The sequence below is a fragment of the Sinocyclocheilus grahami genome, unplaced genomic scaffold, assembly GCF_001515645.1.
Source record: "Sinocyclocheilus grahami isolate Dianchi unplaced genomic scaffold, SAMN03320097.WGS_v1.1 scaffold1123.1, whole genome shotgun sequence".
NCBI lineage: Eukaryota > Metazoa > Chordata > Actinopteri > Cypriniformes > Cyprinidae > Sinocyclocheilus > Sinocyclocheilus grahami.
This window is the reverse complement of record NW_015506302.1, coordinates 314438-332350: the sequence shown is the minus strand read 5'-3', so window position 1 is coordinate 332350 and position 17913 is coordinate 314438. Positions and strand designations below refer to the sequence as shown.

General features: G+C 38.0%; 1 protein-coding gene across 4 annotated transcripts in view; it reads right to left on the bottom strand.

Annotated features, from left to right (window-relative positions):
- Nucleotides 1-17913, bottom strand: part of LOC107567054 (RING finger protein 24-like) — a 44306-nt gene that overhangs the window by 9338 nt on the left and 17055 nt on the right. For 3 of the 4 annotated variants that reach the window (XM_016252650.1, XM_016252651.1, XM_016252649.1), the window contains 4 exons: nucleotides 12966-13115; nucleotides 6263-6305; nucleotides 6097-6138; nucleotides 441-520 (listed from right to left, as the gene is read on the bottom strand). In XM_016252650.1, coding sequence (XP_016108136.1) covers nucleotides 441-520; nucleotides 6097-6138; nucleotides 6263-6305; nucleotides 12966-13115 — 315 coding nt within the window. Of the gene's footprint in view, nucleotides 1-440; nucleotides 521-6096; nucleotides 6139-6262; nucleotides 6306-12965; nucleotides 13116-15157; nucleotides 15177-17913 lie in introns of those variants that run through there. The other variant, XM_016252652.1, reaches the window with a different exon arrangement.

The following is a 17913-nucleotide window of genomic DNA, read 5'->3' as shown; positions in this document are numbered from 1 at the left end:
TTCACAAGGATAAAAGTGCCCCTAGTTGAAGAAACGCCCATATATCCTCTAGTGACTTGCATTGCAGAGAAACCGTCTGATACAGACGACATCATTTTAATTAAAAGTCAAAACTTTAAATCAGTCACAAATTTCTGTATGCAAATGGTCCAAAGAAAAAAAAAAGTAGACGTGGGGTAAGATTTGACGCCCACTCAATTGTTTATAAAGAGCCCATAAAGCTTCCTTGTAACACTGTACATTTGCATTTAATTGAAGGATTTAAGTGTGTGCACACTACCTGTCTGCCATTGTTCATCATACAGGTGGTCCAACCTCAGACTCCAATGTTAATTTTGGCCCAGGAGGGTCACTCAAATAAACAGACCGCAAAAATTGTTTGGTGCTGCTAGCGGTGCAGAAATTTCTTTTTAGAAAACAACATATGCCAGGGTACTCACTTTCTGTGAAAGGCATGTTTACATGGGCAGATTCCCAACTCATCCTTCTGCTTGAATTCCTCCAAACACACCGCACAAATCTGGGGAGAGAAAACAATACATTCCAATGAACACACAGATAAAATGTTGAAATATAAACATTTTTGCCCTCAACATAGAAAACTGTTTCATTGAATACACTCAGCAAGTTATTACAAGAAATGGACGATACCCCCTTCAAAGATAAGTGAGACTGGAAGATATGTTGTAATTCTTGAGAAGATTTCTGCTGTTAACCTACAACTTTATGATAGACATAACATCGATATGCCTGGGAACATTTCTTTTAAAGCTTTTCCATCTTAAGCCATGAAATGGACTACACTCAAGACCTTTCCTTTGTAATCTATCAGTGAAGTGTAGCAGTTGGGGGTGCAGATATGACAAAAACCTTTCATGGACATCAGTTGAAATGCAGCATTTTCTGATTGCTGCCTAACATGTCTAGACCCGGTGCTGTAAAGCAGTGGTGGAGCAAGAGGGTGTCCAGGGTGGCACTAGACATCCCTGACATCTGATTGGCCATCCCGGGTGCCACCCCAAAATTGAATATGCTACTATCTAATTTTCTTTAATCATACTGAAAGAAGCATTTATTTTAGACTCAAACTCAAGGACGTGATGCGTCTGGTGTGCCGCATCGCGCTTCACCTCGTCCGGTGTACCTTCCAGCCTCTGCTAACTCTCACGCAACACGTTAATTTTCTTACAGAGTGAAAAACATCGCAGAACAAAGAGGACACAGACAAGAAAGAGCAGGTTTCTTTTGATAATGAGAAAAAGTCTCCATTCTGAAAACTATTTTATTTCCTATCTTAAAAAGACAACATTTTGTCACTGAAAAAATAATGAATTTTTTTTTACTGTAATTTTAAACAAGTTATATCTGTAAATCTTAACATTTTGCTAAAATTCTAGCAACAACAGCTGCCTTTTTTTTTAATTTTCAGAATATTCAGAATAAATCATACAGCCTTGACAACGTTTTAATTCACAATATAAATACCATTATAATACCTTGCTGTAATAATTCAGAATACAAGTGAAAGCTAAAAACCGATATGCTCAATAGCTATTTTTTTTCCAGGACATCTTCCAGAACTGTGTACAAATTAAATATTTCATTAACTTTGCTGACGGCAAACAAGGGGGCAGGGAAATGCACAGTACCAGTTGTAAGAGAACAAAAGTGGTTTCGGACAAATGTGCCTGGGCACATGGGTGTCTATCACAACAGTTATTTACTGTTCTGTGTGTGCATCATAAAACAAGATATAGTTCTGTATACAGTCCGAGTGCTTTAGGTGTCTTTGACCCTGAGCAGGGGGTGGCTGGCGAATTATCAAGACACAATGCTTCTCTGTCTGAGACAAGCGAGACTGCAAGCACACTGTTGGCTTTTGTGAGGAAAGAATGGCATTAACAGGCCAACAAGGGACATAATGTTTCTTCATAACACTAAACATGTAGCTAAATCCTGCACAAAACAGACACTGCTTTTTCTTTCACTATTACTTTTTATACTCCAACCAAGGCCAGTCTGGTTATAATAAATCATCCAGCCGGACCAGTGTCATTCTCATAATGGATATTAACAAAAGCTACAATAGTATATCAAAGATACTAAATAAAACTACTGTGGATCATCATGCATTTCTGCACAAGCTCTACCGTACAATGTGTGTGTGTATATAATCACCTTATAGGAAGGGTACTTAATGTTTCGAGAGCTGAGATTATATTCACTCATCTCGCACTGTATCTTATGTAAGATCAAGGACAGTGGTGAAAGTGCTGTGAAGCTGTATAATTTTGCTCATGAAGTCAACTGTTGCCAGATCACCTTTCTAACTCATGGGGGCTTGAACTTAAAAGCCGAGGCTACATGCTATGGTCGGACACTCCTTAATTCTTAAATCTAGTGAAGAACAATTCATAGCATTAAAGGGATAGTTCAGCCTAAATTTAAATTCTGTCATCGTTTGCTCACCTTCAAGAAGCTATAAGTCAGTGGTGGACAACATTGGATTTCTTTGTGTTCCACAGAAGTAAGTCATTCAGATTTGGAGTGAGGCTGAGAAAATGATGACAGAATGATGTTTGTTGGTGAACTATTCCTTTAAACATGGTAATATCACAGTTTATGATATTTCAGAACCAGATCTATGTTCCTCGGGGGGAAACGGTGGCTTTGCGTGGCTGTGAATGTTTGTAACCTCTAACTATGCTAGTGAAAATCTCTCATGCCTGCATACAAACATAACATTGTTTTTTCCCCTCTTTGGCTTGTGTGCACAGGAGGATGGAGGGTCCAATCAGCTTGTAGCTTGGCCCCACCTCTTCATGTAAGACCTTCCTTCTTGTCTGAGCACACATGCAACTGCAAACCAGACTTACCAGTACAGGCGAGGGGACTACTGACCCATTTATTTATAGAAACCTGTTTGTGGGAATGTGTTGTCTAATAAGTAAATGCTTTGTCTTAAAGAATTCCCATACTGCATACACAAGTTTATGCTAAAAAAAAACCTTCTAAACCACTGCAAGATTTGTCGACAAATCGCTGTTATCATTGTTAATGAGAAAAAAAAGAAATGAAATAAAATAAAATAACAAAAACAAAAACAAACCTGAAACTAAAAAACATTTTCCTGAAATATGATGCCTCTATATATTTTATTTTAAATGCAAATTTAGTTTAAATTTGTTTAATTAAAATAAATTCAAATGTATAATAACTTATCTTTTATATAATATATCCAAAAAGACTCATGGCTGTATTCGATCAAAAGGGTGCTTCTACTAAATACTGAGCAAAGGGTCTGAATATTTAGGACCATGTGATATTTCAGTTTTTTTTTTTTAATAAATCTGCAAAAATGTCAACAATTCTGTGTTTTTCTGTCAATATGGGGTGCTGTGTGTACATTAATGAGGAAAAAAAATTAACTTAAATGATTTTAGCAAATGGCTGCAATATAACAAAGAGTGAAACATTTAAGGGGGTCTGAATACTTTCCGTACCCACTGTATATATTTATATATATGCTATAAAACAGAAAATTTATATTTTATATGATTTATGTATGATGTTTATATTGTCTATATATTTATATATAAAACATAAGAGATTAAACATTAAAAAAGCTAAAAGTAATAGTAATAAAGTGAAAACTAAACTAAATTGAAAGGAAAAACTGAAAATAAACATAAACCTGAAATTCAAAATTTAAAACTATAATAACCCTGATCTGTTAAACTGAACAGTATGAGTGTAGATTTAAAAACTTAACCAACCCTTATTAAGTCTTTATAAACAATGTTCCAATATGCTGTAGTTTAAACTACAAATAAGGAAAAAAGCATCTACATTACATGTAATGTAGATTATATGTATAATCTACATTAGCATCACTAGCATCAATATGGCTGCCCACTGCTCCTACATTACATATAATGTAGATTACTACTTTTTCTACTGTAATTTTGTAGTACAATTGTCACAATTTTATGGTGGAATGGATTTAAATACAGTTAAAAATAGCTGAGAATACTAAGCCCTTATTGGTCGCTTAAAGCATAATCAAATCGTGGCCTAATGGTTAGAGAGTCGGACTTGTAACCTGAAGGTTGTGGGTTTGAATCTCAGGTCCGGCCGATATTTTCAGTGGGAGGAGTGAATAACCAGTGCTCTCTTCAACGACTGAGGTGAGACCCTTAAGCAAAGCACCGGGCGCCGCAGCAATATGGCTGCCCACTGCTCCGGGGGGTGTGTGTGTGCACTTGAATGGGTTAAATGCAGAGCACAAATTCTAACTATGAGTTGCCACACGTCACTTCACTTTCACTTTCAAATTAGCCTGGTTAACAGGTATTGTTACCTAACAATTATGATGGGAACACCTGCAAACTATAAAACATCTTCCGAAAAAAGCCAGTATCAGGCGCATGGATGAAAGTGTTTCCCCAAAGCTATTTGTGAAAAAAAATCTATATCAAATATAAAACCTTGAGTCTGACAAATGAGTGTCATGACTGCTGGAGCAGAAAGTCCAACGGCACATGTAGAACAGGGCTGTCCAAACTAGGTCCTGGAGGGCCGGTGTCCTACAGAGTTTAGCTCCAACTTGCCTCAACACACCTGACTGGAAGTTTCTATGCCTAGTAAGAGCTTGATTAGCTGGTTCAGGTGTGTTTAATTAGGGTTGGAGCTAAACTCTGCAGGACACCGGCCCTCCAGGACCAAGTTTGGGCAGCCCTGATGTAGAATACCATACAAACTGAGTTTACAAGTGCGGCTGACATTTGCTTGGCACTTCTGGGCAGTGCTGACGGTGCTCAGGCGGTGTTTCAAAAGATATGACTAATATAAATCACTAATTGCGCTGTTAATATTGATGACACTTCTAGCACTTCATGTACTAGACAAAAATGTAGTGGCTGGGAGAACTTTGTGTTCCTTTCCAAGATAAAATGTTACTAATTGTTTCGTTTGTTGCAATTGCTGTGCTGTTATATCAAATACAAATGAAAAGAAGCCAGACGCTACACAAGGCCGAGTATTCCAACAAATGCCGTCACTGTTTTGTTTAAATATTACATTGCATTCATGCACATACGCAGCCAGAAGACATAAAGGTTTGATTAAAATCTCCACCTGCTCTTTGTAGAGGAATATCCAACTTTACTCATGATGCTTAAAATACAACAATGTGAAAACAATTCCTCGACAATGAACTCTTATGAGATACAGAAAGGGAGTGAAGGGCTATGAGAAATTCCAGGACAGTTTGAGCATTCAGCAAGAGCTCTGGTGTCCTCACACCTCAATATTGTCGCTAACATTTCATTAGCACTCACATATGAAGTCAGGACACTGGCCTATTAACACGGTCATGTACAAACCATCGCGGTGAAGGTTAAACACATCATAGGCTCATGCTTTTATTAAACATGGAGAGCATACATCTCCTGTAAAACGTCCTCGTGTTCAGGGTGGAGGGTAGTTCAGGTTTAACAGTCTATATTCTGTATCCACTGAGAGGTAGAGTTTAACTGATATTCATTAATATAATGACAGACAGCTACTGTGGTTACAAGTGTAATGTCAATTAAGGTGACAATGTTAAACTTGAGCATTTGAAATTACTCAAAATACAAAAACACAGAAAAAAACCCTAGACTACAACTGTGAACAGACAGTGATAAACACCAGTGCTTGGAGTGTTGTAACATTTGACTACAAAAATACACAAAATACCAGAATTTGCATCAATGAATCATTTCTTATTAAATCTATTCATGTACTGTACAAAGCCCTGTAATAAAACAGTTCTTTTAAATAAATTTAATAAAAAACATTTTTTTGGCAAAAAATAGTCCTGACACTCCAAAAATGCAAATAATGTTAAAAACCAGTTTAGACAGGATTTGTTTTTTGTTGTTTTTTTATATTACTGTTAATTATTTTATGATTTTTGCTGAAAGATGTCCTTTAAATTTCATGTGCACATTTTTAATACCAAGAAAACACTTCCTGGCCAATACACATTATGTAATCATCTGAGAAAATGACTCACATGATTGGTCACAATAAATAAATAAAATAAAATCTCACCTCATGCAAGTTTAATTCTTTGACCTTTTCCTTTTGAATAACCTGTTAACAAAAAAAAACAATCAGTTTGTAACACTCCTATTCACACCTAAATTGTATCATACAGTAAATAATGTACATTTACATAATACAGTAGCCAGTTTGAACAGATATGTCAGCAGCTCACCTGCTTGTATGCATAGAGCTCTTTGTGAGCCTGGTGCCGTAACCTGGACAAAAGAAATCTTTGTTTGAGTTCAGAGTGTGACTTTACATTTTCATAAACCTGTGCTGGAGAGATATTGATAGTACCAAACTATATATAAACAAAGACCAAGATCAAGTTGAACCATGATACTAAAATACAGCCCACTTTAAATGGCAGTGTTTTTCACAGAGATTTCTGGGTGTGATTAAATGCTTCACTTCTGGACCTCGGTTTAAATATTCCAGCTGTATATGGTAAACACATGCCTGGACCTTATTTTTCAGCCACAACAATTTGACAAATTGTGGTCTTCACGACCCAAAAGGCATTGCTCCAGTCATCCTGATGATTATATATAGTATAAATTATATCCACCATATTTGAGCTTAATCATATAATTAAACACAGAGACATCCACTTTCAAAGATCTTCCTCTTGACATTGGCTGCGTCCAGTTCTAGCAGCGCTGTGAGCTGCCTGCCTTAGCATTTTAAAACTCTCTTCAGAGTCTTTCTAGAGTAGTTTGGGTCTTGTATTGTCTCATCAAGCTTGAACACACTTTAACAGCCTGTCTGAACCAGACTGCCCAGGCACTACCTTCACACACCGCTGCAATGCTTTACTGAGTGTGACTGTCAGACTGGAGCCAGACCCTTTAAAAGAACTATATACAGATACTCCTGGCATGAATTCAAGAAATGGAGGCAGCCAAGCAATGGACAGTCTACATTTAACACTATTTTGATCTTGAGCAAGTGTCACAGACAGAGAGAGAGAGAGAGTGAGAGAGCAACCCTGATGGAAAATAACTGGAATGCATCAGGCATGATGCAAGAGTCTCTGGTGTAAGAAAAAGGCTATTTAAAGAAAATCAGCAAATGCCTCACACACTATGTTTAGCCTCTAATTTGTTAACACTAAACTGTTAATGTCTGTACTAGAGCTGTTAGAACATTAGTCCTAGTCCAACAGCTTTACAAGACATTTATCATGGCCTTTTTTAATGTTTGTTTTGCTGAAACCCTTTTCATTTAGATGCTCTGAAAGATATGACATAATTTCAACCAATATTACTTCCTGTACAAAGGAAATGAACACTACATACGATACCACAGTATCTTGCAATCTGATCAAAGATAATACAGTATACATTCAGAAAAGACTTAGCAAGTGAAGAAAGAGTTGGATAGATATGAGAAAAATGGAGACATGTATTGTAAAATTTACCTCCATTACAAGTAAGCTTAACCTCTCGCAGCAGAGTGAGAGGGACCTGTAAAACAGGCAGCACAGTCTAGGAGAGAAACTGACATTCTGTAAGAGACCAGCAGGTAAAGGTGCAGATTCTCCCTTTGGGAGGATTTAGGGGTGAGGATGAGGGATTTATGGGTATTTTAGGACATTTTTTATGTTTATACTAATTGGCATGCAAAAACGAATCAAAACCAAAAAAAGCCCTGGCACTAATGTTGACGTCTAAAGGGCCACTCAAAATAATGTGTTTTTGCATTTAAAAATGCACAACGCAGCGCAATGGTATGAAAAAAGCTGAACTTTTTTACCTTAAGCGACGCACTTTTAGAATGCCATGTCATGCATAAGACACTGCAAAAGATGCAATGGACACACATGTCCACCTACCGCATATTTACAAAGGAAAACAATGGAAATGCACTGAAGTGGAATGCAAAAATGTGTTTTGTGTGAATAGCACCCAGTCTGTGATGGCTGGGTGAAAGTGGTCAAGTACCATTCGTTCTTCAAAGCAAAAATACGATCATAACGTGATGGGAACGCAAAATAACAAGATATTCATGTTTCATAATCATGGGCAAAATCGTACCGTGTAGTTCCTTCCTGAGGTCGGCTAGGTCAAGATAAACTGTCGTTTGACAAACTACAGGCAGTCATGATTGCTCACGCACCATTAGGATAATGTTCCAGTCCATCATGTAGAAAACCACCTTATAACCATTTCCCTGCATTGTAAAATAACTGGTACAGCTATTAACATGTCACAGTAAGTGCTCAATCTCAGACGTGTGTGTGTGAATTTTCGATTTTCTTCCCATGAGGATGACTGCGCCAGACGAACACTCCCCCACCCGGCTGTTTTCTTCTCCATGTGTGTGTTCGCCAGTCACAGGGGCATTTCGCATTTGTGTGTCAGAGCTGGTGCATGGCTGCTACGTGCGGCTGCGTGTGTTTGCTCTCAATCACGACATCCTTCACAGGTCCACTTGAGCTCACGACTCTCACGTTGTGAATGTCGCACGACTATGGTCCTTTATTCAGTCTATGATTTTCCTGATAAAATAGCAGTTTAACTAAACAGGTCAAGAGACCAGCTCTAGATATCTATCATTTCATAAGGAATTTAAAAGGAAAGCTAACGTGATGGGAACGCAAAATAACAAGATATTCATGTTTCATAATCATGGGCAAAATCGTACCGTGTAGTTCCTTCCTGAGGTCGGCTAGGTCAAGATAAACTGTCGTTTGACAAACTACAGGCAGTCATGATTGCTCACGCACCATTAGGATAATGTTCCAGTCCATCATGTAGAAAACCACCTTATAACCATTTCCCTGCATTGTAAAATAACTGGTACAGCTATTAACATGTCACAGTAAGTGCTCAATCTCAGACGTGTGTGTGTGAATTTTCGATTTTCTTCCCATGAGGATGACTGCGCCAGACGAACACTCCCCCACCCGGCTGTTTTCTTCTCCATGTGTGTGTTCGCCAGTCACAGGGGCATTTCGCATTTGTGTGTCAGAGCTGGTGCATGGCTGCTACGTGCGGCTGCGTGTGTTTGCTCTCAATCACGACATCCTTCACAGGTCCACTTGAGCTCACGACTCACGTTGTGAATGTCGCACGACTATGGTCCTTTATTCAGGCTATGATTTTCCTGATAAAATAGCAGTTTAACTAAACAGGTCAAGAGACCAGCTCTAGATATCTATCATTTCATAAGGAATTTAAAAGGAAAGTGTCTTTTACATAGGAATCCATGCTGAAAAGACCAACTTCATGCTTGTCTAGCTGGTGGACCAGTATAGCCATAACTAGTTAAGTTATATAGGAGGGTTAGTTTCACCAAAAAGGAAAATTCTGTTATCATTTACTCACCCTCATGTTTTAAAAACCACATTACTTTCTTTCTTCTGTGGAAAACAGGGAATTTTTTTTTATAATGTACTGGTCACCTTGTTAAATGCATTCACAATGAAATGGGACTGGAGCTTTCAAGCTTAATAAAGGACACAAAAGAACTATAAAATTACCTTAGATGTGGTCCAAACAACTATATTCCAAGTCTTCTGAAGCCATACAGTAGATTTGGTATAGAAAAGGCTGAAATGTACGTTTAGTGAGCTGTTTAGCACACTGGCCAGATCAACGTGACTGGACCAGTCTGATTATTTGCCATTTTCGGCTTGACAGCACCAGTCCTCAATCACTTTCATTGTATTAAAAAGAATAGCCAAGATATTCTTTAAAAATACACTTTTTGTGTTCTACAGGAAGAAAGTCATGAAGGTTTGAAATGCCTTGAGGGTGAATAAATGACAGAAAATAATTTTTCAGTAAGAACCCTGGTGGGTACAATAGCATACAGACAACCAGTAACCAAACACAACATATGCTGGTCTTCTCATTAGGGACGTCTCCATCCTGTCAAAAGCAACTGTTAAATCATGTAAAAAGCTGTGTATTAAGTGCTCTGTGTTCTCCCCTATCGTTTCAACAATGCTGAAGGTATATGTGGAGGTGAAAAATAGCAAGATAAAAATGTAGTGGAAAATGCAGCTAGGTGGAATGGTGGCCTACTATTTTGGTACTTGCTGAATTTGTGATTGTTGTCATTTCCATTATCCCCTGTTGGTGTAATGTACAGTATAAATATTTCAGAGCTGGTTTTCAGATGTACAGTGGCCCCACTAACATATTTTGTGAAATGTTGTAGGTGAAAAGTGTACTTGTGCAGTATTTTATTTATAAAATAAATACCAGTTATTTTGACATTTTATGAATTAATTATTATTTAAATGACGTTAATGCATTTTAAGTGCGCCTGAAATGTTTTTAGGGGCCACATACTGTTTGTGCATGGGGGCATAACAAATGTTTGCTGGTAATTCAGTGAGGAAGTTATGAATAACTGTGAACTAATTACATGCAAGGGAGACTGCATCTTTAGAAGCTTGGAATCTGGGCTAAATACAAACTTGTTTATAAATGACTTGGTAATCTGACAGTTTTTCATTCAAGAATCTAGTGTTTTTTTACTGGTATGACTAATATAAGACTATAAAAGGATACCAATACAGGTAAACATTTGAAAATACAATAAGGGGGGAGGCAAAGTCAAATAAAACAGAACTAGTTTATAATAAATGGGAAAGAACTTACCATCTTCCCCACTGGTTAGGGTGAATTTGGATGAGAGCCGCTGGTTCTCACTGTCTTATGTAAGAGATGCTACACAATTGCACATTAAAGCTTCAGTACCTCTGCTGCAAGGAATGTCCACATGGCAGTGCTCAAGACAAATCTGACTAGATGACAACAGCTCAATAGCTGAAGGAAAAATTGTTTCTTAAGCTTCATGAAGGACCAAATATTCCCATTTCTATGTGTTTGCTCATTGCCAGGTTCATTCTCTCTTGAAAAGTAAAAAAAAAAAATCAATGTCCTTCAAGTTGTGAAGCAGCTGCTGTATAGTTCACAATCCATAAGGGAAGTTTGTGACACAATGTAGTTTCCTCGAGGTTGAAAATGCATTGATTTGTGATCGGGCAACTAAGCTGCTTTCGGTTCAGTTATTGTGAAAATAAGAAGCTTTATATCAAGAACTTACCATCTTCCCCACTGGTTAGGGTGAATTTGGATGAGAGCCGCTGGTTCTCACTGTCTTATGTAAGAGATGCTACACAATTGCACATTAAAGCTTCAGTACCTCTGCTGCAAGGAATGTCCACATGGCAGTGCTCAAGACAAATCTGACTAGATGACAACAGCTCAATAGCTGAAGGAAAAATTGTTTCTTAAGCTTCATGAAGGACCAAATATTCCCATTTCTATGTGTTTGCTCATTGCCAGGTTCATTCTCTCTTGAAAAGTAAAAAAAAAAAATCAATGTCCTTCAAGTTGTGAAGCAGCTGCTGTATAGTTCACAATCCATAAGGGAAGTTTGTGACACAATGTAGTTTCCTCGAGGTTGAAAATGCATTGATTTATGATCGGGCAACTAAGCTGCTTTCGGTTCAGTTATTGTGAAAATAAGAAGCTTTATATCCATCTACATGGAAACTACCAGCCAAATCCAAGCAGGGGCAAGCTCGTAATAGTGTTTTTTATTTTAAATTCAGATTATCAAGTCAGTAGTTTTCTTAGCTTCTCCAAACTGTGGTGTTTGACCTTCTCACTCTTCATGAAAATCTTTGTTAGTGCATCGAACAAAAAAATTTAAAGTAACAAAACCATTTCAGCGACAATTAATCATGATCTTCCTTCAAAATGCCAAACAATTACCTTGCTGTCCTGATCATCGCTTATTTAGGAATTTCAGAAGCTTAGGATTTCATTTACAAGCTGAAGACACCATCCCCAAGAAAATGCTGTTTTGCAGTAGAGCTGTTCAGGCATGCCATCAAGACATGGTTTGTAGACCAACCTGGAAAGGCTAATTTGCCATGGGCTCCCATGGGAATTGGACTGAATGTGTATTTTAAAAATATAAATGAATAAATAAAAATCACATTACGGTATGACAGTGTAATTTACAGAGAAGTCTATATAATGAAATGCTAATATCAGACCTTATTTTACTCATAAACCTAAAACTAAATCCAACATTTCAGAGGGAACCCATTCTGAAACGGAACAGCTCTATTAGAACAAAACAACAACAAACTGTGTTAATGTGTAGGATTAGCTTCTCAGTACTTAGCAAAAGTATAAATGCATAAAATTTGCAGATTTATCTCAACGTCTTTATTGGACAGCCACTAATAATTAAGGCATGGCTCTGAAATTCAGACCTGGTTCAGTCTTCAAAGTAAGCATGATAAAAGCTGCCTCGCATGGTATGAACACGGTGTGAAGATGAAAGAGAACTGTTACTTTTATATTTGTGGTGTAATTGTGCCTTTAATGACATACATTGGTCCTGATGGCAACACTCTACACCACACGTTCCAACTACACCCACTTGTTCATACAAGGTGGATTTCCTTTTTCATGAATTTAAGGCATGGCTCTGAAATTCAGACCTGGTTCAGTCTTCAAAGTAAGCATGATAAAAGCTGCCTCGCATGGTATGAACACGGTGTGAAGATGAAAGAGAACTGTTACTTTTATATTTGTGGTGTAATTGTGCCTTTAATGACGTACATTGGTCCTGATGGCAACACTCTACACCACACGTTCCAACTACACCCACTTGTTCATACAAGGTGGATTTCAAACAAATCATGATGCAAATTACTCTTAAATGTGTGTTAGCCGTTTAATTACAACAATTCCGTTTTGTAGCCTATATATTTAGGGATTAAATCAGACTTTCAAACCCTGTAACTGGCTGAAGAGGATAAATAAGCAAATGTATGGCATTTTGAGGCTTGTCCAAACACATTCTGCTGCCGCACACATAGAAGAGCCTGGTGGTCTTACCGAATCAGGTAACAGCAGAAGAGTAGGCTGAGGATGAAGACGAAAATGGCCGTCCCAAAGACCACAATGTAGATATTGAGGGGAAGGTTCTGGAACCCTATATTCGGCATCCTGAAACTGTAATGCTGTAAATCTGAGGTCATGGATAACCTAGAATGAGAGGGAATAGAGACAGAGAAACATCAGCGAGTGATTTATTGATCACAACACTAAATGCAAGTGCAAATGCTAGCAGACCACATGCCCATTAGTGCAGTAATCCATTTATGCTGTGTCAGCTCAGTCTCAAAGGAAAATAATCACCCTGTCTGTCGATGCACGTATAAGCGAATGTTCTTGTCAGTATGACTGTGATTTGATATGTGGCTTGGCTTGATTTCTGGACGGTTTCCACAACAACTGCTTATGTACCCAACAGACCAATGAATAAACTCATTAATGCATTAAATTGTGCATTGGGCAGTGCATGTAATATTCTAGGGGAGAGAGTTTGAGAACATTGGTCCTGCAGGAGCCATTAAATTATACCCACACTGTCTGTCTGTGGGAAATTAGTGTTAACTAATCTACTGAGAGTCAGCACAGCTTTGACTTGGTCCCTTATGAGCATGTTTTTTAGATATTTAATCTATCATATATTCACTTCTGACTAGAAGAAATACTAAAAATTTAACCCTAAAATTACTAACAGAATACCAACGTTCTTGCCAAAACGTAAATTCAGTAATGGATTGAGTACAGTCACCCCAAAAAGTATTTGGACACTTCAATTTCAATGTGTTAGAAAGCATCAAATAAATAAAATATCAAATAAAATGTAAAACAAGAGCCAAAATGTAAGGGTCAAACGTTTCAAAAAGGATAATAAAACAAAGTCACCTGCATTAAGGAGAACTGTTTAATAAAACTTTTAAATAATGTATTTAAGGCAAGACATGACTGTATATGCAAAACCATTGTTAATTCAGGTACTGGTGGATTTTTGGGCAATTTTGCTTTTATAGGTTGTTTTCTTTCAGACTAGTGGAAAGAAAACATCCAAACATTGGATTATTACAATTTAACTATTTCTGTCTGTATTTCAATTACAGTACATATCTTTAAAGGCTGCTTTCTCAAAATTTGTCGTTTATCTTGCACTAAGCCGGAAATCTCCACTTCAGTAGCACTTGCACACATTAAATTTAACAATTTTATTCCTATTGATTGAATTTGCTAATATATCATTCACCTGATGTATATATTTAACATTTCATTCTTAAAAACATGGGGTGTGAGTGTGTGTGTGTGTGTGTGTGTGTGTGTAAATCTTTGTTTGTTTATGTGTGTGAGAGTAAGAGTGGGACATTCTTTATGATGTTACTCCCCCCAGTGCGGGCATGTCTGGACATGCCTTTAGTAGACAAGAGATATGTGGGACAGTGTGTGTGTGTAAACAAAGGGGAAGGTATAGAAAAACCGTGTGATGTAACAGCACATGCAGCTGGGTGTTAGCCATTATACTTTGTTCTCTCAGTCTTGGAGCTGCTATACTCTCTGAATGTGAGGGCCTTTGACACATTCTGAAATGCTCCCACTTTCCCGTCTGTGTCTGTACAGCTTTACCCATGCAAAGCTTTCTGACAGATGAGGGTAAATATACAAACAGAAAATCAATAACCAGCTGCCTTTACACACACACTGTTATATCAATAACAGCATCGCTTACTCTTACCGATACAGTATGTACTAGTAAACTATGAATTTTTTAACCTAGTTTGAGGTCTGAATCTGTCAGGTTCATGATGCAATTTTTCCTCTGTGGCAAAATACGATTGTACAGCCATTAATTGTCTGAGCTCTTGCGGCCTGGTTCTTGTCACAAAGCCAAAACATACATACATACTGACATTTTAATGTCCTCAAACACAAAGTTGCATGTCCTTGAGAAAATCCTCAAGTTCAGGACATAGAAAAGAATCCGGAAGGACCGACATGTTAAAAGAATGATGGGTTGGGCATGTTGAATGGGTTCAAGGTTGGGAGAGGCTCCACTGGCTGCAGGCAAGTACTTATCCTCCTTTTCCCTTCAGGACCCCAGTGTCAGTGGTACTATTCATTTTAATATCATGTCTGTTGAATGATTACCTGCTTGCAAAATTTGCCACTTTTTAATATATTTTAAAATGCAAAATATTCCTGTGTTTGCATACCTGAAGCAGCCATTACTGCAGACTTCAGTGGCACATGATCCTTGAGAAATCATTCTGATATGCTGATTTTGTGCTCAAGAAACATTTCTCACTGTTATCAAAGTTAAACAAAGAGACACATTGATCTGAACAAACATTAAAAAAAGTAAAAAAAGACAGATATTCATTGCTGATAGTAATTGAGCAAAAACGTCTTTACTTGTAATTGGTTTGCCTCCAATTTAATGCAGGGTCTGTGTCATGTTACAGTGAGTTGCTCAGAGACAAGAAAACAAAGTATGAGAGCTGGATGCATTTGTCACAACATCACTTTCACCCCAGTTAACAGTCGCAGCATTCCAACTGAGATTTGTGTTTATCAACCATAATGAGGGCAAACTGAGTAAAAGGGGTTTTGATAGGTTAAAATATCCACCACAATCATAAAGTATGCACTGATGTGAAAATTCTGGGCCGATATCAATAACAATTAATCAACAGCTTGTTGTGTACTTTACTTTATGAAATTAGGAATTAGTAAATGCATCATACAGATCAGACAGTCTTGTCATATCATTAGAAATATCTCATCACTGAGACACTAAGATAAACCCAGTAAAACTAAATAAATGAGTTAAAATATTGGGCTGTAATTAAATTTTTTGTATCATTAATAATAAACTAATTTTATCCAGTGAGTGCATATAACTGCTGCTATTTCAAATACACAGTTCTATCTTTTCATTGCAAGTTTTATCTTGTAGGTAATGAAACAACTTACTGAGTGAAGTGATATTGCTCTGCAAACTCATTTTTGCCTATAGTCAGCTCAGAGCAAAATTCCTCATCCGATTTTGCTTATGAGTCTCATCCAGCATAGAAAAAAAACCCATTCAAACAAACCTGGCTCTCTCACATAAATGTACTTAAGCTGAATCTTTAAAAGCAGCTATCAAATTTGACTTTATAACCATTTAACAGATCTTAAATGTGAAGAACTACAGCACTGATTTATAGTGTAAATGATTACAATTTATGATTTTATGGCACTGTTAGGAAAAAATCCTTTGTTTACTCAAGACATAACAAAAATCCACCTTGGGAGTGTTAGGGATTTTCCCCAAATCTGATCCTGTGATTCCGAGATGTTTCTTAAATGAGCAATAGGCATCTTTCCTTCGTGTCTCATTCTCGATGGACTACAGTAAGATGGTTATGTAACTTTCAGGAACCTTGCCTGTAAAGGGAATCTCCAATAGTGAGCAGATCAGATGGTCTAAAAGCTTTAGAATTACATGTCAACTTCTCAAAAGAGAGAAGACGGAAAGCTTGCAGAGGTCGCAGCAGGGACACCACAAATGAAAACCCCCTGTGAACCGCAGTGACAGTTTCACGTTCCAGCTTCTGCTAAGCAAGAGAGTCGCAGACACCAAATGTATCCCGGAGCCACTGTCCTGCTGTGGAAGACAAGTCGAACCACAATAGGTATTTTTAAGTGTCTGTCAGGCCATTGCTGCCTCCCAAAATGAAGGGAAGTGAAACTAAACAGCTTCTTTTTCTGATCTTCCATACCACAGGGTGCAATATCCAGTCTCTTCTCGCCCCTACTTCCCATTATGTCACCAAACAAGGTCATTCTGCAATGCTCGGCTTGCTTTAACGACACTGCCAAATGGTATTTTCACCTCCACTGAGGAGGAAAAGCTTTTCAGTAGAGCAGAGTCACTCTCAGAGCTGAGGGGAAGTGCAGAGTAACACTGTGGCCCTTGCTTGTTCAAAATGTGCTGCATTTTAAAATTCTTAATATACTCAGATGGGTTATAAAACGCAAACTCTTGGGCTTAAAAGGTTCTGACTAAACAAAATGATTCACATACAGTGAGCCATATGCAAAGCAGTAGTTGTCAGGGATCTGGAAGGAGGACCCAATTGCAGTGAGTGTAACAAAGGTTTATTGACAAAACAGATCAATACAAAAGGGTTGTGAGGTGCACAGGTGATACCACAACAGGAACACAAACAGATAGCTAAGGAAGGCCACTGGAACAGCCTCAGACATCAACTGGCAGAATACTATAGCAGCAGAGGCGGCAAACCCAGGCCGGGAGAGAGACCAGAGCAAGGCACCAGAGAGCTGAGCTCAGATACTTGTCGACCATAAACTCTGAAGCACCCCAGACACCAGGCAAGGGAACCAGTGGACAGGAACAGGTCAGGACCTCTAACACCACAACAAGACAAAGCATAGCTCCACAGAAACACAAATTACTCCAAGACAGGCAAGAGAATAAACAAAATGACTAAATATTATTAAAGTAACCAACACAAATAACCAAAAAATGAACAAAGATCAGGACTAAGAGAACTAAATGAATACTAAATTAAAGGCAAAAAGGTCAAAAACAGACCACATCCAAAAACAAGGAGCAAGACAAAAACATAGAATTACAAGAGACAAGACTAGGGCAAGACAAGAGCACAAGAACAAACCGACAGGAAGACAGGAACACATAATCAGCCAGAGCCAGAGACCGAGACCGAGACCGAGAGGGAAAGAATGACCACAAACTAGCAAAGACAATAGGGCAAGTGGCACTATAAATAGGGAGGAAATCACACAAGGAACAGGTGAGTGCAATTACACTAACAAGGACTCAATGAGGGCTAACAAGAGGGTGTGGTAAATAGGAAACCAGGAGGAGGGGCTAAAGCACATGGCTGAGAAAAACAAACAACTAGGCCATGTGCTGACAAGACAACAGACACAAGAAACAAAA